Source organism: Pezoporus flaviventris, unplaced genomic scaffold (assembly GCF_033815535.1).
Source record: "Pezoporus flaviventris isolate CSIRO_AGI_PZ_B2104156 unplaced genomic scaffold, CSIRO_AGI_Pfla_v1 ptg000002l, whole genome shotgun sequence".
Lineage (NCBI taxonomy): Eukaryota > Metazoa > Chordata > Aves > Psittaciformes > Psittacidae > Pezoporus > Pezoporus flaviventris.
In genome coordinates this window covers 21895028-21913858 of record NW_026892550.1, presented here as the reverse complement: position 1 = coordinate 21913858, position 18831 = coordinate 21895028, and the positions used below count along the sequence as shown (strand labels likewise).

The following is an 18831-nucleotide window of genomic DNA, read 5'->3' as shown; positions in this document are numbered from 1 at the left end:
AGACAAGAGACAACCTTGCTACTGTGAGTGAGGAGAGAAAGGGAGGAGGAAGGGGAGGGGGCTTAAAAAAACCCCACCCAGGCTGGGGATTACAGACCGATTTTCCCCCCTGTCCGAGTTTCTGAGCGTGTTCCTGAGCTCCTGCAGCCTTATCGAGTTTGCAGACAGAAAGTCGGGTCTAAGAGTGGAAGAAGAGCAGCGCGGTGGTGCCGGCGAGGAGCTCAGCGCCCTGGAATGTCGACTTAGGGCAGGGGCTTTAGCTTAGCTGGTGCTAATTGCAGGTTTCAGTGGTCAAAAACTCGGGGTGGGGGGGGTGGGGGTGGAGTAGGAAAAAAAGCAAACAGCCAAGAGAGGGGGTTAAGGCTCGGGAGAGCTGTTGCTCCAAGCAGCAGTGTGAGGAGTTGCTCAACTCTCCTTCAGCAGAGCGGTAGAAAGGAAAATGCATTAGGTTGCTGCCCCGAAACGTTGCCGCTGCTGCGAATGGTGCTGGGCGCTGAGGTGGGCTCCAGGTAGGTGCTGCCGCATTTCAGTTTGCTCTACTCTTCCTCTGTCTTTACCTGAGGCTTCACTCTCCTGTGACTGGGCTGACAATGTAAGAGGACACATGTGCCCTCACAAAACGCGTTTAAAAGTATTTCCAGGGGGAAAAGGCAAGCGGAGATGACTGCAGAGATCTTCAGTGAAGTTTTGGTGCCTCTTTCCAAGTGACAGATTTCTGGTGATTCTGAGGAAAGATGACAGATGAGAGACAGAAACGGGTATTAAAAAGTGAGACGTGAACTGAGAATTTTAAATTAAAAGATGTGTGTTTCTCCATGTGAAAGAAAAACCACAGTGCGACGTGCCTAATGTCTTTGGAGTAAATTTTGGAAGGACTGGTTTGTTTGTATGGCTGTTTCTTCTTTTTCAACATTTAAAATGCTGTAGTTTGTGCAGAAGGAGGAGCAGTGGCACAAGTGACAGGGAGGTGACAACACGGCTCCGAGATAGGCTGCTGTCTGCCAGTCTGTTATAGGTATTAGCATATGAATGGGATCTTATCTGGGAAGAATTTCTGATGGCCGTTTAGAATACATGTATCAATCAGAAGGTCAAGCGTCTTCTTCACTCTGAGATATGTGATTAGATGAGAAATTCCAGGGACTCCTTATTCATCTTAAAAGAAATAGATGTTGGTTTGGATTTTTGTTTTTAGAGGGAAAGGTACACAGCTCATTTCTTCTTAGGAATTTAAAACAAAACTTTGAGCTAAAGCCAAAGTATTATGACAATTAAAGATTGGCTGGGACCTAACAGATAGCAAAACCCCTCCTGAATGTTATCAGCAAAACGGGGCTGACCTGGCAGAGGGCAAAACCGTACTGCCGGGATGAAGCCAGCTGCCTGAGGCTAACACAGACGGACCATTGGTGCATTTGTGTGCCTCCTAGACCTCGCAAACGGTAACTCGGGCAAGCCCGCAATTACTCGTTACCAGCCGGGCCGAGCTCACATGCCGCGGGAGAGAACCAGCAGCCTTTCGCAAGAGAGGAGGCACCGCGCGGCCGGGCGCAGGCCGGGTGCCAGGGGAATTGCCGGCGGGCCGCACGCCCAGCCCGCCGCAGGTGCCAGGCCGCGGCGGTGAGAGGTCGCCCGCCGTGTTAAGCAGAGCCTGGTATACAGCTGGAGAGCTGGAAGGCAACATGTGCCCTCGGGGAGGGAGCGGAGATAGCGCCGGGAGTACGCCGCCGTTTGGTGTCCGACAGGCTTCTAGCATGGGTGCTAAAGGGTAACAGACTGCTGTCTGTGAGATGAATGAAGAGGCAAACACTTCTCTTGCGCATTCGTTCTCTCTCCCCCCCACTTTCCTGCGTTATTCTGTCCTGGGGAGGTTGCTCTCCGGGCTTGTTTTAAAGCTGTGCATCGCACCCGGAGCTAAGGGCAGGTGCTCCCACCTCACCTCCCTGCCCATGGAAACCCCCAGCTCCCTCCCCTGCTTTCGGGTACCACCTCTTTGAGACGCAGACTTCTGGCCCTAGGTGTTGTTAGGGAAATAGTTAGAGCTGGCTGGCATATAAATACAGTTGCTGGTTATTTCTGTGTTCCTGTGGCAGCCTGTGGTGTGAAATCTTTGAAATTTTCGAAGGTAATGTGCTGCCTTCGATACATGAGATTAGAAAAACATTGAAAACTTGGACTAGAAGTATTTAATGTAAGCAGCGGAGATGGCAGAGCCTTCAGGCAATACTGCTTCAGCGGCTGTTTGGTCTGAAACCTTGATCTTGCGCAGCCACAGGCTGCTATCATCAGGGCTCTTCTTCTGGGGCTGCCCAACTTTCAGGGCCTTGGCTTCCTCACATGCTACCACTGTGAAATGCTACACTATCTTCTGCAACAGCTGTGAGAGCACCTGACAGAAGGTAGGGAGGTTTGCTTTTGCTTATTAGGGTACATCTTTTCCACTGTCAGCTGTTTTCCCCTGTGAAAATTAAGGCCACTTGGGTAACAAGCTGGAAATGATGATTTTTTGGTAGCTGATTAAAAATATGTAATCCCAGAAACATAGGTGGCAATTCTTACTTCAACCATTACAGACCTATTACTGCCTCTGTCAACCAGAAATTGATTTTTATGGTTTTAAGTGTATATTAAAATCCTATTCATGGAGTTAGCAGTGACATATTCAAAATTTATTAATATCCTACAGCTAGAGAAGATGATCCAGGGGTTACTCTGGAGTGGGCATGAAAGCACCTGTTGGTTTACCATATGAGCTCACAGCACTGTTAGAGCAGCAAACTCCAGCAGATGTTATACTACACTTACAGGTGAAGCAATAATATAATCTTGGCTTTTTCATTCAAACCACTGGCCCCAATCGTCCATGCATGGTTTCCCAGAACAACATTGCTCTGATTTTTTGAGGAAGTTAATCGGGGAAAATATGTGCTCTTTGTGAAGAAATGTTGCCAGATTCTGTTCCTGTTGAATACAAGAAATTAGTGACTTGGATGATCGTAAAGATCGAGTTTGCTTTGTAGCAAGGAAGCAGATCTGACAGACTAACTACGAGGAATTACCTCTATGTCTGTGTATGGGTGTATATAGTTGCCTCTTCTGTCAGGAACTTGAGATCTCCAAATTACCAACAACTTAACCCCGCAAATCCTTCCTTATATTCAAGCAGTAGCTGAGTCACTTTGAAATTTGTTTTATATGGGGATTTTTAGGTGCAATTTTCAAGGTCATAAAATGGATCCTGTGAGCAGGATATTTTTGGGTGCTGCTTTAGCAGAAGGAAGGACTCTGACCTTTGTCTTTCCAGTAAGAGGCTTAAAATAATATTTCTGCTATTGTAAATTTTTTGGTTTTCAATAAAATGCTTCTGGTACACCCAGCTCTTGCCAAGATCAGGAGCATCTCAGTAGCCTTGATGAGACAATGCAGGCTTTGTATAGCTATGGGTGGTAGGGTTTTGGTGACACAGTAAACTCAACAGAGCAAAACAATTTCTTAGCAACTGCAAAGCTGACTACCTGATATTTGAGGGCATTTTTGTCCTTTCCAGTCTTTCATTTGCTATGATCACAAGCAAGATTCCATTCAAAAAGAAGAGAGAGGGTTTTGATATTTTAAGAGTGTGTTTTAAAAAGCATACTTAGAGTCTGGATGTTATCTTTTACCTAACTAGGTCATAAAGCTGAGACTAAGCACAGATGGGCTTATTTGGCACAAGAGGGAAAGAAACTACAAATGCATTAGAATCCTTGACAAAGAATCAAGACAGTGGTAACTTTCATCTGTGTCCAAAGGGCTCATGGCTTAACCAGTCACTGACACCTGGAATGCTGTCTGTCCTATTTGCCAGTGTTGGGGCCACTGGGAGATTTACTCTTGAAAAGCACCACCCCAAGTGATGTAGCTCAGGGTTTGCATTCATATTTTGGCCTTTTGAGTACTCAATGGGTGTGCTTGAGTTCTACCCTTGAAATAAACTGAAATTTGTATTTCTGTCTTTCATCAGAGAAACTTGGTAAGATCCACTACAACAGGGTGTAGGTTCAACCTCAGCAAGTTGAGTTCTTGGTATCATTAAAGAGATCATTAATACTGCACTGTCATAGACCTGGGATCCCTGACCTGGGTGTTGCTGCTGTGCATGTACTTGCTCCAGAGGTGGAGTAAAAGGACTGTCAGCACCATGTGGAGTTTATGCATGAAATACCTGGCAAGAAGCAAGAGATGGGTCAGACACAGGGTGGAGGATAAGCAAATGGTCAGCTGGGTAGAGAGCAAGCACAACACGCTGGCAGCCTGGCCATTTCAGCAGCAAGGGAGAGATTTTAGAAGGAATTTAGGAGAGACGAGCAAAGCTTCTCTGCAGTTGTGACCAGGGAAATAATCCCAGGGAGGAATTACAAGGGCAAACTGGAAGATACTTGATGAAGTGGGTGTTCAAAAGCTGCAAAAGGCACCCATTTGCCATTGAACTCATCCTGCCTGCACAAGTGCTGTGTATAAGGACACCTTTCATTTTATTTGTTAGAGAATGGAGCGGTGGTGAACAGAAGAACAAAAATGAGTGGCACACTCAAAGCATCAGGCTATGAGAATTGCCCCTGTAATAGTATTTGGAAGATGAAACATCAGATCAAGACTGCAATTATGAAAGCAGAGAAAAGTTTATCTCAATTGCGGAGCTAACGTAAGGGCGAGACCCCAGAGAACTGTTTTAGCTATGAGGGCAGATAGAATAGGCAATGTCTTCAATGTGTAAGCAAAAAGCATCAACTTAGCTGTACCTTAAAACCAAGGCTGCTCAAATAAGACCTGTGCCCTGCCTGCAAGAAGAATGGTTATTGACACTGTAGAAAGGAGAGAAAAAAGATTTGGGGTATCTTTTGAGAGTGGGGATATTAGGGACCCTGCTTTACCCACATTGAGCTGGAAGGGATGGCTAGGGTCTCAGCAGAGAGTCTTTCAGAAGTTAGTAGAAAAAGTGGGTGAGGGGCATTGGCTGGCTGGGTATTATGGGAAAGCAAATTGAAGGAAATTGAAGTAGAGGGAGAATTTGCAATTTAACTTTGTAGAAAGACCAGAGTTAAAAGCAAAAGAGAAGTCATCAGGGTTGATGGAGTGGAAATAGAAAAAAGGCTGAATGGTGGGACAAAATGGGGGAGGCTAATGGACAGTGCTGAATGGGACCACTTGAAAGTTAGTGCAGGGAAAATTCAGCTGTAAAGAGCCTGGAGTCTGAGCAGTGCATGCCACATAAATGGTCTTTTTTAATGAGTAAAAGTAAAGGATCATGACAGCAGAGGAAGGGAATAGGTGAGATGGACACAGCATGACAAGGGAGTGATATGGGTCATCAGCAGAAATCAGCAACAGTGAGAAGAGAAAATTGGAGAATAAAAACCAGAGCAGGAGGGTGATGGACTTCCATGGAGGTGAGGTGTCTGTAGGGCTGGGAAGGGAGTAAATGAGAAATAAGAGATCCTTGTAAAGAGGAGGAGGAAGAGGGAGAAAGAGGGGAAAAGATCAGCTCACTGAGTACAGTCTGATCTCAGGGAACATCTGAAACAGAGATGTTCCATTAAGGCTTGAAAGCCTTGCTGCTGAAACACAAGGTTTCAGGACCTGGATGGAGGGAAGTATGAAGAGACTGTGGCTAGCTGATGTCTTTAAAGGTGCAGCATGTGCTGGAGTGAGAAACAGGGCATGAAGACCGGGCAGCGTGCAGGGTGCGACTGTAGGAGCTCTCATGTTTGGGGAGGGAGGAAGAGTCAGAGTTCGGGTTAAAAAAGGCATGACAGGCAATGAGGGAAGGTAGAGTCAAGCACGAATGTGCACGCAGGGACATGTCCTCTAGATGCTTTTACAACAAAAGAATACGTTCAGCTCACTGTAATAAAATACATTATTAACATGACTTTAGGCCATGTCCACGTCATGTGCATGCTTCTGGCAGTGAAATTTCTGTTGGCTGTGGATGCTGCAATTTCACCAGAGTTCATGCACTGGTACCCACATCCTAATGTGAGTGCTAGTCCTCACAGGGAGCATTTCACTGTCACTAGTATTAAATATAGCACTAATAAGGTTCCTGAAGCTCACAGGAGCGTAGTCACAGGTAAAGCTGCAAGTAGAGGTAGATTTAATGGGTGCATGTATTCAAAATTTTGAGATTGCAGTACAGTCTGTGGCTCTTGAAAACTGATTCTGTCCTTGGGTTCTTGGCCTTCTGAAGCAGGCAAGGAAAGACCCAACTTAACGACTTTCTGAGTTCCCACATCAGTGGATGGGAAGATGGAGGTGGCTTAGGTTGGACTAAGGAGAACTGAGCATGCCTTTTGTTGCTGCCATATGTGGTGTCTTATTCAGTGTTTACAAAATAAACAGGGTGAGGAGATGCTGTTGCTGAGGTTGTCTGCTCACCCTGAACACCCAGGGCTCACCCAGGTGTACCCAGAGATGCTCCACAACCCCAGAACCCAGGAGCAAGCTTCAACCTGGGCATGGTCCAAACAGGACATGGTTGTCCTGCAAGGGAGCAAAAAAACGTGATTTTCATAGAAGCTGATTGTACTGAGTAATAATAAATGAAAAGGCTTCTACATGCTGAAGCCCCAGGTCTCATCTTACCTGTGTGAGTCACAGGTCAGACTATATGTGCGCACAATAAATCTTTCCAAGCACCACAGGGGGTATCACTGGGGAGGGTGCTCTGCCTCCCAGTGGTGTGTGTGTAATCAGTGGGAACATGGTCTGAGATCGGCAGTGGGTCCTGAACACATTTCTGGCTGCTCTGCTCTTTTCTGCCTTGTAACATGCCAGTGTATAACCCCCTAGAGCCTTCCTGGTATTAGGTGGTCATTTCTCTAACCTGCGTTTTACCACAGGTCTTTGCAGGTCCTTATTTAAGGTGCCAAGATCAGAGACCATGTCTTCCCATGTTCAATTTTTATTTCTCTTGAAAATGCTTGTTTTCTGCAGGTATTTGTCTGCAAGCTTACATTCCTGGTAAGCAGCAAGACAGACTGAGAAACAATTTTAGTTTTTTACTGTCTGCTGCCCTTAAGAGTCTAAGTAAGAAAATACCTGTTAAAATTCCTGTGCAAATTCCTGGCCATTCTCATGGCCACCTGCCTCAGTAAAGTTATCAGCTTACTGCCTGGTTGATATATGGGGCACTATATAAAAGCTACAGCTCTGAGGCATGTGGAATGAACTGCCAGAAGCTCTGAGTAGGTGCAGTTAAGTATTGCTAAACTGGAGGCACTGGTGGCCTTAGTTGTTGGCTTTCTCATGAGAATGAGAAAAGCCAAGGGCAAGAGGCTGTTTCATTCACAGAGCACTTCCAGGGCTTTTCTTCTGTCTGTCTACAGCATTATCTGAAGTTTTAACTGTGGCTTTTTGATTCCTGTTATCTCCCAAATGTGGGTTTGTGGTGGTACACCAGCTGGAAGAGAGGCACCATCAAACCACAGCAGGGGTTTGAGAGGTGTGTTACCTGCAATCTTGCTAACCCCTGGGCTGTGGAGTTGCTGTGAGCAGGCTCTTGGCACTGTTGTGGTGTCCATCTCATCAGTAAAGCAATTCAGCAGAGGGATGAGCCTGTTTGACCAGCCCCAGCTTGTGGCTTTCATGAGGAGGTTGAAATTTGAGACAGATCCTGGCATTTTCATCTGTAGATCACGGAGCTTAAAAAAAAAGCAAGGGGAAGTATATTATTTATATTTGTGTATTTTTTTAAAATAAATAAATATTTATATTTTTATTTTATATTTTGATACGTTATTGCACTCCTTGTCCAACTAGTAGCCTTTCTTCTACACTGATGTCAGTCATCACTGACCTGAGTGAAGTGAGTAGAAGAGGTCTGTACTTCTAAAGGGGAGAAAACAAGACTTTGGTTAAGTTTATTTGCAGCTGTTTGGGCAATACCTTATTGCTTCTAAACAGCTGTAAGCTTCTCTGTATATACACAACATGTATCAACACAAATCGGTCTCAATGCTGGATTTTTAATTCCCAAAGCACTGTTAATCATCTGTCAGCGTTTAATTACCATCTTTGTCTCTGGTTTGGAGGGATGATCTAGATGGGATCATTTTCCTTCACTGTGCACTGTGCCATAGCTTCCCCACCAATAGATAGGAAACACATCTTATTTTCTCTCCCTTGTGAAACTGTAAGAATGCACTCTTGAGGAGTGCCGCAGGAGATGGGCTGTTAAAGAATACAGAGGTGTATGCAAGATATACGTATCTTGAATCTCTCCCTCTTTATATTTTCCAACAGACACAAGAGTTCTTTCTAAATAAATGTTATGTAAAAATATGGGGTCTCCAAGGAAACGTAAAGCAAAACTGCTGATACTGCAATCTGCTTACCTGTGGGCAGTGAATAAACTTAGTTTTATGAAAAATGCCATGTATCTGTAAGCCTGCAAGGTTAGATTTGCAAGAAGGTTTCATACTGGTAATAGTGAAAATCAGTTAAAGACCACAGCTTTTTGTGAATACTTTGGGTACCCAAGGTACAGACTGCACGGGGAGTTATGAGGTGGGTGTGAGTTTATAGTATCCTTGGACACATACTCATGTTTTTAATGTGTAGGCAACTGTATGTTCTTTTCTCATACTCCAGAGTAATCAGAGAGGATCCTGCTGCGGTTTGTGAGCTGTAAGTATGCTCCCATAAGGCAGATAAAAGACTATCTGCACCCATGCATATATCCATATCCTAAGAATACCCGAAACGGGTTGGAAAAACCCTTTCCAGAGCTAAGGCCAGTGCAAAGAGGGTTAGAAGATAGTAATTGTTGGGCTAGTTTTTTTCTGAGTTCTGGGTTCAAAAAATACTTGGCCAAAACCACAGGATGAAAGCTCCTTGGTGGCTGGACTCCATCCACACGTTGCAATAGGGCAAGCAGCACGCAGTGCCTGCTCACTGCTTCCCCATCCTACGATGTCTGCCTTCATCTTCCAGTACAGGTGTCAGTTTCTGGGGCTTCCAAGCTCTCCAGTTGCTCTGCCTGTGTCCATCAGTGAGTTTGGGTCTGCAGCTGAGGATCCTGGAGCAGGATGCATATTTGCAAAGATGCGAAGTGATGGGCTGCTGAGCAAAGGGTCTGTGGAGCACCAGGGCATACACAAGGCAGTTCAGAGTGCAACATAGCTGAATGCAGAATTAATGGTACCAATGGCAGAAGAGGTGAACTCCCTCCCTCCAACATCTGGAGCTCAGAATGATATGCAGAGTGAAGGAAACAGGTTTTCATTTTCATTGCGTTTCTACATTATTCAAATCTGGGTTCCAGCCACAATGCCAAAATGCAGGAAGGGCTTAGCTTCTGCCTTTCCTCTGACAAGGGGGCACTACCTCTGTGTCTTCTAAAACAAGTACTGTAACATGAACAATGTTGAAATGAGCAGCATTTTATTACTCCTTCCAAAGATCCAAACCCTTTCTCTCACATTTCCTCTTTGTCTAATCTTATCTGTTTCATTTTGCAACCCTTGCTGTGCTTCCCTATTTCCAAATCAAAGTAGAATCTTTCTGCAAAAAATCTGAAAGCTGCACTCATTTTGAAATGCATCCTGTTTTAAACAAAGAGCATCCACTGGTGGTTAACTCATGGGTTTGTTAATCCTTACCTGCAAAGTAACCAGTGCCAAAATCATTGCATTCTTAAAGCTCTTGCAAAAGTCAATCGCAGTTAAACAAAGGTTTCTTCTGAGTTCACACATACGTATATGTGCAACAGGGTGTAGAACAGGCCAGGCAAGAAACAAAAAGTGTTCAAATGACTGGTTTTGCAGGAAAGGTGCCAGTATAAAACTTAGGAAGCCTGGGTTCGTGTCTCTGCCTTGCCACAGAAAATGGCTTGGATGAGTTAACAACAGTGATGTGAAGTGGGTTGTTTCTGGTTGCTGTGAATGCCTGTTTTGTGGTTACTGGTCTCTGCTGGTATAGCTGAACATCCTATTGGGTTGTGGTGTTTTGCAGCAGGATCTGCTACAGCTGGTCTTTGGAGAGTTATAGCAAATCTCAGGGTTTTCTGTGTGTTTGGCTTATGCCGCTGTTTTGAGAGGGTTGGGCAGCTGTGCATGGGCAGTTGTGCTGCGAGAGCGCCAGGGAGGGATGAGGGAAGGTGTTTATCAGCTGGACACCTAACCCAAACCTTTGGCAGCCGCTGCGCTCCCTGCTTCAGCTTCTTTTCCTACACCATCCTCAGCATCACCTCAGCCCTGAGGTAAGGGGACCTTTGTGAGGTGCTGCTGGTTGCTGGTGCTATGTAGGTCTTTGTAATCACCAGTGATGCAAGCCACCAAGGCAGGGTGGAGGATTGCCCAGCAGGTTACATTTTGTGCTCCACTGTGCCCCTGTGAAGTGACAGCAGGTGAGCGGTGCTTGCTGTGAAACCCCAGGGCTGTGGGAGACCTGGGAGTCCCCAGGGTGCTGGTTGTGACAAGTTTCTGCTTCAGATCACTGCTTTTGGAAAAGCAGTTTGAAAAGCGCTGCTGAACAGTCTATAGCTTTAGTATTGATAAATAGGTGCAACTGTTGTACCCCACTTCAGAAAATACTGTGCATGCAATATAACCTGTGGAGATCCGGGACTGTAACTGCTCCCTGTGCCTGGAACTTTGCAACCCAAAGTTCCCATTGTAAAAGCAGATGTAAAAAGAAGAAGACAGAGCACCTTTGGCGATAAGGATGCCCTGCATTTTCTAGTAGGAGACTATTTTCATTTGGTTGTAATTTTACTTAGCTTTAAGTCCCTGGATTGAAACACTGCATGGCAAAACATTTCAGTCCCTGACTGAAACGCTGCATTCGCCTGGATAGAGGCCAGAGAGTCACTTAACCTAAAACGATTCAACCTTTTCTCAAAATCAATGTTAGAGAGCTTTCATTTTTTTCCCCCAATTTTTTCAACTTCTTCCTAGGGCAGTGACTTGACCTTTAGCAGGGAAGTGCCCCTTGCCCAGAGGTATCCAGGTTTAAGCCTTTGAAGACTGCAGTTTTCACGTGTTTAGTGGAAACTTCAACTTTCAATATCCAAGTCCCAGAAACCACTGTTCATACTGCATATGCTCCAGCCCGCGTGAGACTTCAGTTGCAGGTCTGGTATGGGGCTGCTAGGCTCTCTGACCCTGAATTCAGGAGCAGCGTGTAGGGTGTCTAAAAATAAAGGAAGCAAAGAAACAGGTACTGGGGCTTGGGAGCTGCAAACAGAAGGTCAAGTCTAGGAGCAAGGGAAAGAAGAGAGAGAAGAGAGGCAAGGAGGTAGGAGAGGGAAGACAATTGTTTGCCTGGAAAGCTGATGGGGAGTCAGAATGATGGAACAAGGGATTTGAGGGGATAACAGCACATTTAGGAGAAGGGTCTGATGTGCTGGGGCTGCAAACAGAGCCAGCCAGGCTGGGGGATTTGGCATGAGAGGTAGTAACCAGAGGAGGATGAAGTGTGAGGCTGGGGTACTGGTATTGGACAAGGGCAGGTAGGGCGATGGAGCAGGTCATCCAAGGAGCCTGGACCAAACCCGAGCTGGACCTCTTGGGGATGAGAATCCAGGGCTTTTTCTGGAGCTTCCTTTCCCTTGGGAAGCTGGAATGAGTCCCCCTTTCCGTCTTCTTTCCTTTTTTGCTGCTGCTGCCAGTAAATGCGGGCTGAGCTGCTGCCCTCCTTCTGTGATTTACTCAGTTACTTCGTGGAGCAGAAGTTCATGTGGTAAATCTCATGTGCTACCCCTCTGGGTGACACACGCATCAGTAGGATGCCACATGATGGAATTTGGGGTTGTGTTTCATTCTGCATCAACAAAACCCAAAACATACAAGCTTAGGAAACAGTGCATAGATACATCCTCTCAGAAAAAGTATGAAATGTGAAATTCAGATAGTGCCAGATTTACAGTCTGCACAATCCTAATTCAGCTTCTGATGTGTATTATTCTAGTATGATCCTGGTTTTTTGACACATTCAGTACTTCTGAGTCTTTTGTAGGACCCTTGCAACATACCATGTATGAAAAGGAGAGTGGTCAGTGAAGGAGGGTGGTCAGTGAACAATTTACTTGAAATGTAGGGTTTTTTTCCCCTGCTATTCAGAACATTAATGGTTCATGCTCTTACGTTGCTTTGCTCTGAAGAGAGGTCTAGTGCTCTTTGCCTTTCTATGATCTTCATCTCTATAACATTTAAACACAAACGGTAATGAGATAATTTGCACAACAAGCATTTGCTATTTAGTTGCTAAAAAAAAACAGTAGGGCACAGTCTATAAATTAATAAGTTTATCATAGTTTTGACTGTACAGTTCAGGATGCCAGGCACAGGCACAGGTGAGCTTCTTTAGTTAAGGGTGATCTTCACTGAAAAATGTGGTTGAGGGTTAACAAGCTCTAGCTATAGATCTATGTCAAGCTAAGAGATTATTTTGAGTGATCAGAAATAAGCACAGGCGAATAAGTCTGAGTGCAATTTCCACATTTTTTTAACTGATGCAACCACCTTTTTTGCTTCAGAGTGACATTTCATCTAGAAATTTGACCAAACTTTGCAACAAAATTGGGGTAGAGAACCCAGAAATGAAAGGTTTGCCTTGGGACAAAATACATCATCTCTTTGTATTTTTGTACTCCAGCTAACATTATGAGTCAGTCACACTGCCTGCCTGGTGACTCCGTTTTCCAGAAAACTTGGTTTTGCTTAAGATCCATATTTTCAAAATGCATTTCCCAGCAAGTTCACTGGAAGCTCTAAGTTCTCATTGCTTCTGCATGCAAACTGCAGACCAGAAAAAGTTCCCACCCAAAAATAAGGAGCATGCAGTCACTGACCATTTGTACAAAGCTTGGTCTAAATGACTTGGAGAGTGATACTCAGCATCCATATGCTGAGTGAGGGCAGAAGACAGTAACCAAGAGCTTGTTTATCTACCTTAGCTAAGAGTTCCCCTTTCTCACAGTGCATTGGGTGCTGCATCATCTGCGGTGTCTCTGGGACAGTGGTAGGGACAGCAGTCACTGTTGGTGCCTGATCCCAGCTTCTCTGCTGCAACAGGGTCACTCTCTCCACTGTATGGTGGGCAAAGGAGGCCACCATCTTCCCTGAGGGTCTGGAGCAGTGCAGTATCCAAACTGCAGCACCCAAGTTCCAATTATCAGGTGCTCCAGGGGACCTGTGGCACTTCTCAGGGGGAGCAGCACATTGCAGCACTCTCCCATCCATGGGTCTGCAGCAACTCTCTAGACCTGGGCTGTCACTTTCACCTGCTAGAACATGGGGGTGAGGGCTGTAGTACTGCTTGTCAGGTTGGAGGGTACCTAGGGAAAGTACTTTCTGGACTAGAAAGCTTGTCTTGGGGTGCACACCCAGAAGCAAGCAGCTGGGGTACAGAGATGCAAGCTCCCTGACACTGCATAGACAGGAAGCTGCAGGGCCAGAAGGAGAACCCACAAGAGGCATCCTTGCTGTCAATGGCTGATTAGGTTTTGGGCTGGGAAAAGGGAATCCTGGGATGTTGTTTCTGTGACATGGCCCATTTCTGTGTTTTATCTACATCCCTGCACGTCTGTGGTAGAAGCTTTTCATGCGTGGCAGTCACCCACACTCTGATTAACACTGTTTTAGCAGCTGGTTTCAGGATAGTTCTGGATGCATCCCTACCTACCATGCATCCTCACTGGTGGGCTGGAGAGCTGGTGAGCCTGGCCCAGCATGGCAGGTAGCCTCTTCTACTGACACCGTTGTGGTTGGAATAACAGCCTGTGGAAAAGATAAATGAGGCTGGTGTCATTGGTATGATAAGAAAAGATAGAAGGATAAAAAAGGAAGGCATTATAGAAGACAAATAATGAGGAGAGTGCTGAGGACTGGGTATTACCGCTACTAGGTATCCCAGTGTTAGATATTTACTCTCTTAGAGAGCATGTCCAACACGGCTCTGACCACCACATTATACCTCTTCTAGAGATCTGTTTAATAAATGTGGTTTGTAAAAGCAGGAGTCAAATGTAGCAATACACCCTCTGCTGCTGGAGTGTTGGCTCTCCTTTTCCTGGTGAATGACAATTGCAAGTGATAACTACCTGAAGTTAAGCTGCTTTCAGGTGAAGAACAGGAGATTGGTAATAGACTGAGATGATGGGACTGGGGACTCGGAGGTGCCTACCACACAGTGCTCTCCCTCTGCCTTGGCAGTTTGCTTTCAGACAGGCTAGGACTGAGGCACATCTCTGCAGTGGGCTGCTTCCTCTCCCTTAGAGACATCTCCAAAGCCTTTGTGACCTGAAAGGTGCTGGATCAGAGCCTGAACATCCCAGCCAATGTGAAGCGGCAAAGGTTAGGTTCTTCTAATATATCGTTCTAAAGCAGAAGCAGACAAACTTAAGACGCCTGTTGCACTGGGTACCACAGACACCAGAGGGAAAGGCAGCCCGTGGTCAAGCAACTTCAAAACCAGAAATGAAGCATGCAGAGCAACCTCCCTCATGTGTAGCAAGTGGCTGAAGAATGAAACCTCCTGTCCTGAGTGGGCTGAAACACAGCAGATCATGCTGCAGCCTTCATTGAGCAAGCCTGAGTTGTGAATATGCTTATGAAAACTAGTAGGTGGATGATTCACAGAGAAAAGGACACACAAAAAAAGCAGTAGGGTTTCTACCATTCTAATAGGGGACACAGCATTTAAACTCTTCTCCTAACCTGGTGTAATAGTGGTATGCCCCCTTTCATGCACCTGCGTCCGTGCTCATTAGTACTTTGCTCTTCTGCAAGATCACTGGCTTTGAGGAGGACCTGCAGAGCATGACAATAGCTTTATTACACTTTCAAAAAGTGCAGGGCTGTCATTATCATTTCTCATCTATTCTTCTGTTCATTTAACAAGACAATCATAGAGAAAGCAAGCAGCTCTCTTCTCATCTTCAAAGCTTTGGTCAGGTCTGCAGCACAGGTGTTGGCTGGCCCATCTGTGTTGGGCAGTTGGTATTTAATTCTTTCTTCTCCCTGTGTTTCCTTCCTCCTTTCCCACACCAGCAAAACTAGGGGTCACTCCAAAGCATCTTGCCAGGAAAAGCTCCTCATATGCTGGCCAGATTTTGCCCATGTAGTCTGTACATACAGTGTGCTGGTACAACATACAGGGAAAACAGTCTGAATTCTGTGTGAGCCATGGAAGCTTGCAGTAGTGATCATCCAGCAGCAGCTCACATTGGCTGTTTAATGGTGGAAGGGGAAGCCTGGGTCTGCATTAGTTAGGCCTAATTACTTGAAACCAGTGAAAATCAGCACGTGTTTCTTTGGCTTTCATAGCTGAATTGGCATCAATCCCCTTGTAGGTAACATGCATTATTATTGTAGTACTTGACCAGTTGTGGGGTTTTTTTCCTCTGTATTCTCTCTTGAATATTCCTCCTCTCCTTCTGTTTTGGTTACTCTGTGCCCTAGTGCTTGAAGATTTCCTGCCTGTATATTGAAAGCTTTTAATGAAGAATTTCAGCAACACTGAGTTACCAGTAAAAGCCTCTGCAGCTTTTGACAGAAGAAGGGGTTATATGAAATTACTTCTAATCTCTTTATCCTTGTCACACCACTCTGCTATGCAGTAATACACTAAAGAATTTCCAGAAAGCAAAGGTTGGCGACTTACAATACCGACCGGCTTGGTTGAAAAAAAATAAATAATAAAGGAATTGGGAGGTGAATTCAATCTGCTGCTGTGTTAGCTGGGGAACAAAGGAGGGGGGAAGTGGAGGGAGAAGGCTGGAAAAACTAAATGCTTTCTCAGTTTAATTAAAACAAAGTGAAAACACCACCAGAAAAACCCCAAACCACTGACCCTGAGGCCAAACAAGTAATTTCCCTCCAAAGTTTTGATCATGTTCTGAAAGTTAAAAAAACGAGGCATTTTGGTTGACTTTATCACAGCAGCTATCAATGGCACATTGTTAATCCCTGTTAGAGTGGCAAAGCTGCCAAACAAATAACAGTATGTCCTTGAGTGCACCACTTCTGTGCCTGACAGGTTTCCATTTTTCACCCCGTTGCATAATGCTGGCATCCACATACGACACGTAGCGTATGAAAGTTTCTGGGTAGGGCTTGATCCTGCCTCCATTCAACTCAAGGGCAACACTATTCCAGTTGTCAAAAGAGGCAAGGTCATGGCATGTGCTGAAGCTAGCTGCAGTCCAACTGGGAAGCTAAGCAGCAGTATTACAGAGCGCGTCAGCTGTCTCCGTCTCCAGTCCAATCCATGTGCACTTGTACAAGGACTTACCTTTTCAAATCCCATGGCAGCTAATAGCTTTCACCACTTGCCTGCTGTGTTCTCAGATTTATTTCCGTAAAAGAAACAAAACTAAGGAAACAAAAGGGAAAAAGAACCCCAGCTGCTAATTCCTTCTGAGATACACACACAGAGAAAGCAATATTTTGATCTTCTTGTGCTGTTTTTGTCAGATTTAGCCAAGCATTGTGTGTAGGTGTTACGTGATTTTAAAAATGAGATGAAATATGGGTGGGACTGAAAATGCAGTTGCTATTATTCATCTATTTATGCCATCATACACGTGTGATCAGGCTGTGCAGCAGCCTAGGAACCTACCGATTACTTGAATCATCCTTCTGTAAAAGGGCCGGCAGATGTGTTATTTAATCCTTTGACTAGATCAGCAAGATCTGTATATACTAAATTTGTATTCCATACCTACAGCCAGCATCAGCCCACACATGTGATGAAACGTCAGCATAGAAATCCATACCTATACTTTTTTCCCTTGCAATATGCAAGCTCCTCAGGATTCCATCTGGGGGAAAAGATTGTGCAAACAGTACACTTACTAAAAAGTGGAGATTTTGTAAAAATAAAACTACAGTAGGAAATTTTAATGAAACACTACAGAAAAAGGAAAAAAAAAAGGAAAAAAAAGGAAAACTGAAATTGATTTTTTAAAATTTTGTTGAGAAAAGCAAGGAAAAAGAATCTTTGCTATTGTCACTTCCAGGGTCAACTTCTGGTAGAAAGAAAAAAGGTTGTTTACACAACTCTATTTTTGATACTTTCACCTTCCCAGAAGGAGTAGAACTATGGCACTGGCACTTGATAGCCAAGCCATTCTCAGCCAGTTTGAGGGGGGAGTTTTTACATGGGATTTCAATCCTGAATTCTCTTTCAGCTCTGGAAACTCACCTGTGACATACACAGACCATCCAGCAATATTAGCTATGGACCCTTTATCGCATTTTTGCAGGCTCAACAGCATTCCTGCTTCCGTAGAGAGCGATTCTTCCAGCTGCAGGCAGTACAAGCTTGTTGCAGTGCTAATTATATGATCATCTGCCTCAATATTTCCAGATGTAAAGGATTTCTCTATTTCAGTTGTTAAAGAAGGGGTTTGGTTTTCTATCTCTGTTCCCCATTAGCTAGATCTCTGCTAATAAATTAAACATGCCCAGAATTGCACCCTGGCACTGAGGCCGATTTCCTCCAGAGAAGGATACTGTCTTGCCCACCAAATCTGAATGGCTGAACCCAAACTGTGTGTAGGAATGATCCAGAGCTCATCTTAACCCTCACCCTGTGTCTGGGAGAGTGGTATTTGCCCTCTGGTTTGGGCAACTGGTTTTTAAATGATGTGGACCCAAAGTGTGTCAGGGTCCGTTCTGGTCCTTACAGGTTGCAATTGGTTTCCAGCACCCAGGAATGCTTGCTGATGTGATTTAACTTAATTTATTTCTGCAGAGGTAGTTCTTACATCTCCCCCTTCCTTATTGGCACTGATCAGCACAACAGCCTTCTTTCAAAGGCTCCAGAGTCAGGTGTATATTTACTATGTCCCCAAGCAAAGTATTTACATTCAAATAGAAGTATAATTAGTGCTACCAGCATTAGCAAGTGTTCTAGAAGGAGGCTGGTAGGGGAGAATGGAGCCAAGATAAAACCCTGGGATCCGTGGGATGTCTGCCCAGGAAGAAGCAGTGAAACAAGGCAAAATGACAGGTAGCAGCAGATGCTGATGGTGAGGGCTGCTGGCTGCTGCTGAACCGAACAGTCTCACTGGGAATAAAGTCAAGAATTTCTGAGCAGGCATAACATGAGAGTGTGTTTTCAGAGGGGAAGGAGGAGTCTGGAGGCTCTAATAGCCTATTTTTGGTGGGGTTTTTTGGTAGGGAGGAAACATTTGTTCAGCACAAGCATGCTGCAGATCTAAATTCCATTTTCCATAATCTATCCTTACTGGGGATGCTATTGCAAGCAGTTCCTTATTGTGGAAAGTTGAATTCTGATTCCCATAGAAATGCAAAAGAGACCAATTCTTTATAACTGAGACTCCCCCTTGAAGGACAGGGTTCACAGTCATTGACAGCCACTGACTTTGCAGCTGGTCAGTACAACAGGAATGAGACTCAGCTGCTTTCTCAGTTTAATAGCAGACAGTACTTCTGATGAGAGTTTGGAGTTACATTGTCCTTAGCCAGCTTTTGACACTATTTGTACGTGTTTGTACAGCCAGTGGGCTATGCTAGTAAACCTATAGGATAACAGAAAATACCTACATTTTCTTTACAAGAAGAATACTGGAAAACAAACAATCTTAATTAAAGCTGGTTTTGGCTTCTCTATGTAGAACAAAGTCTTCCCCTTATGTGACAATATGGAATTCAAGGGAGACTATTTTTTTCTGCAGAATCTACTTGATTTAACTGTCATCTGAGACTTTTGTTTCACAGATTAATTTTGTTATCCATTCCTTTCACCCAAACGCACTACGGTAGCATTTTTAAGAATTAACAGCAACAACTCTGTTTCTCAGTTATGTCTAGTTTAACTAAC

General features: G+C 44.7%; 1 protein-coding gene across 2 annotated transcripts in view; it reads left to right on the top strand.

The window, feature by feature from the left end:
- Positions 1–354: 354 nt before the first annotated feature.
- Positions 355–18831, top strand: part of RBM47 (RNA binding motif protein 47) — an 80398-nt gene continuing 61921 nt past the window's right edge. For both annotated transcript variants that reach the window (XM_061471409.1, XM_061471400.1), the window contains exon 1: positions 355–509. In XM_061471409.1, the coding sequence (XP_061327393.1) occupies positions 481–509 (29 nt within the window). In that variant the 5' untranslated portion in view covers positions 355–480. The remainder of the gene's footprint in view (positions 510–18831) is intronic.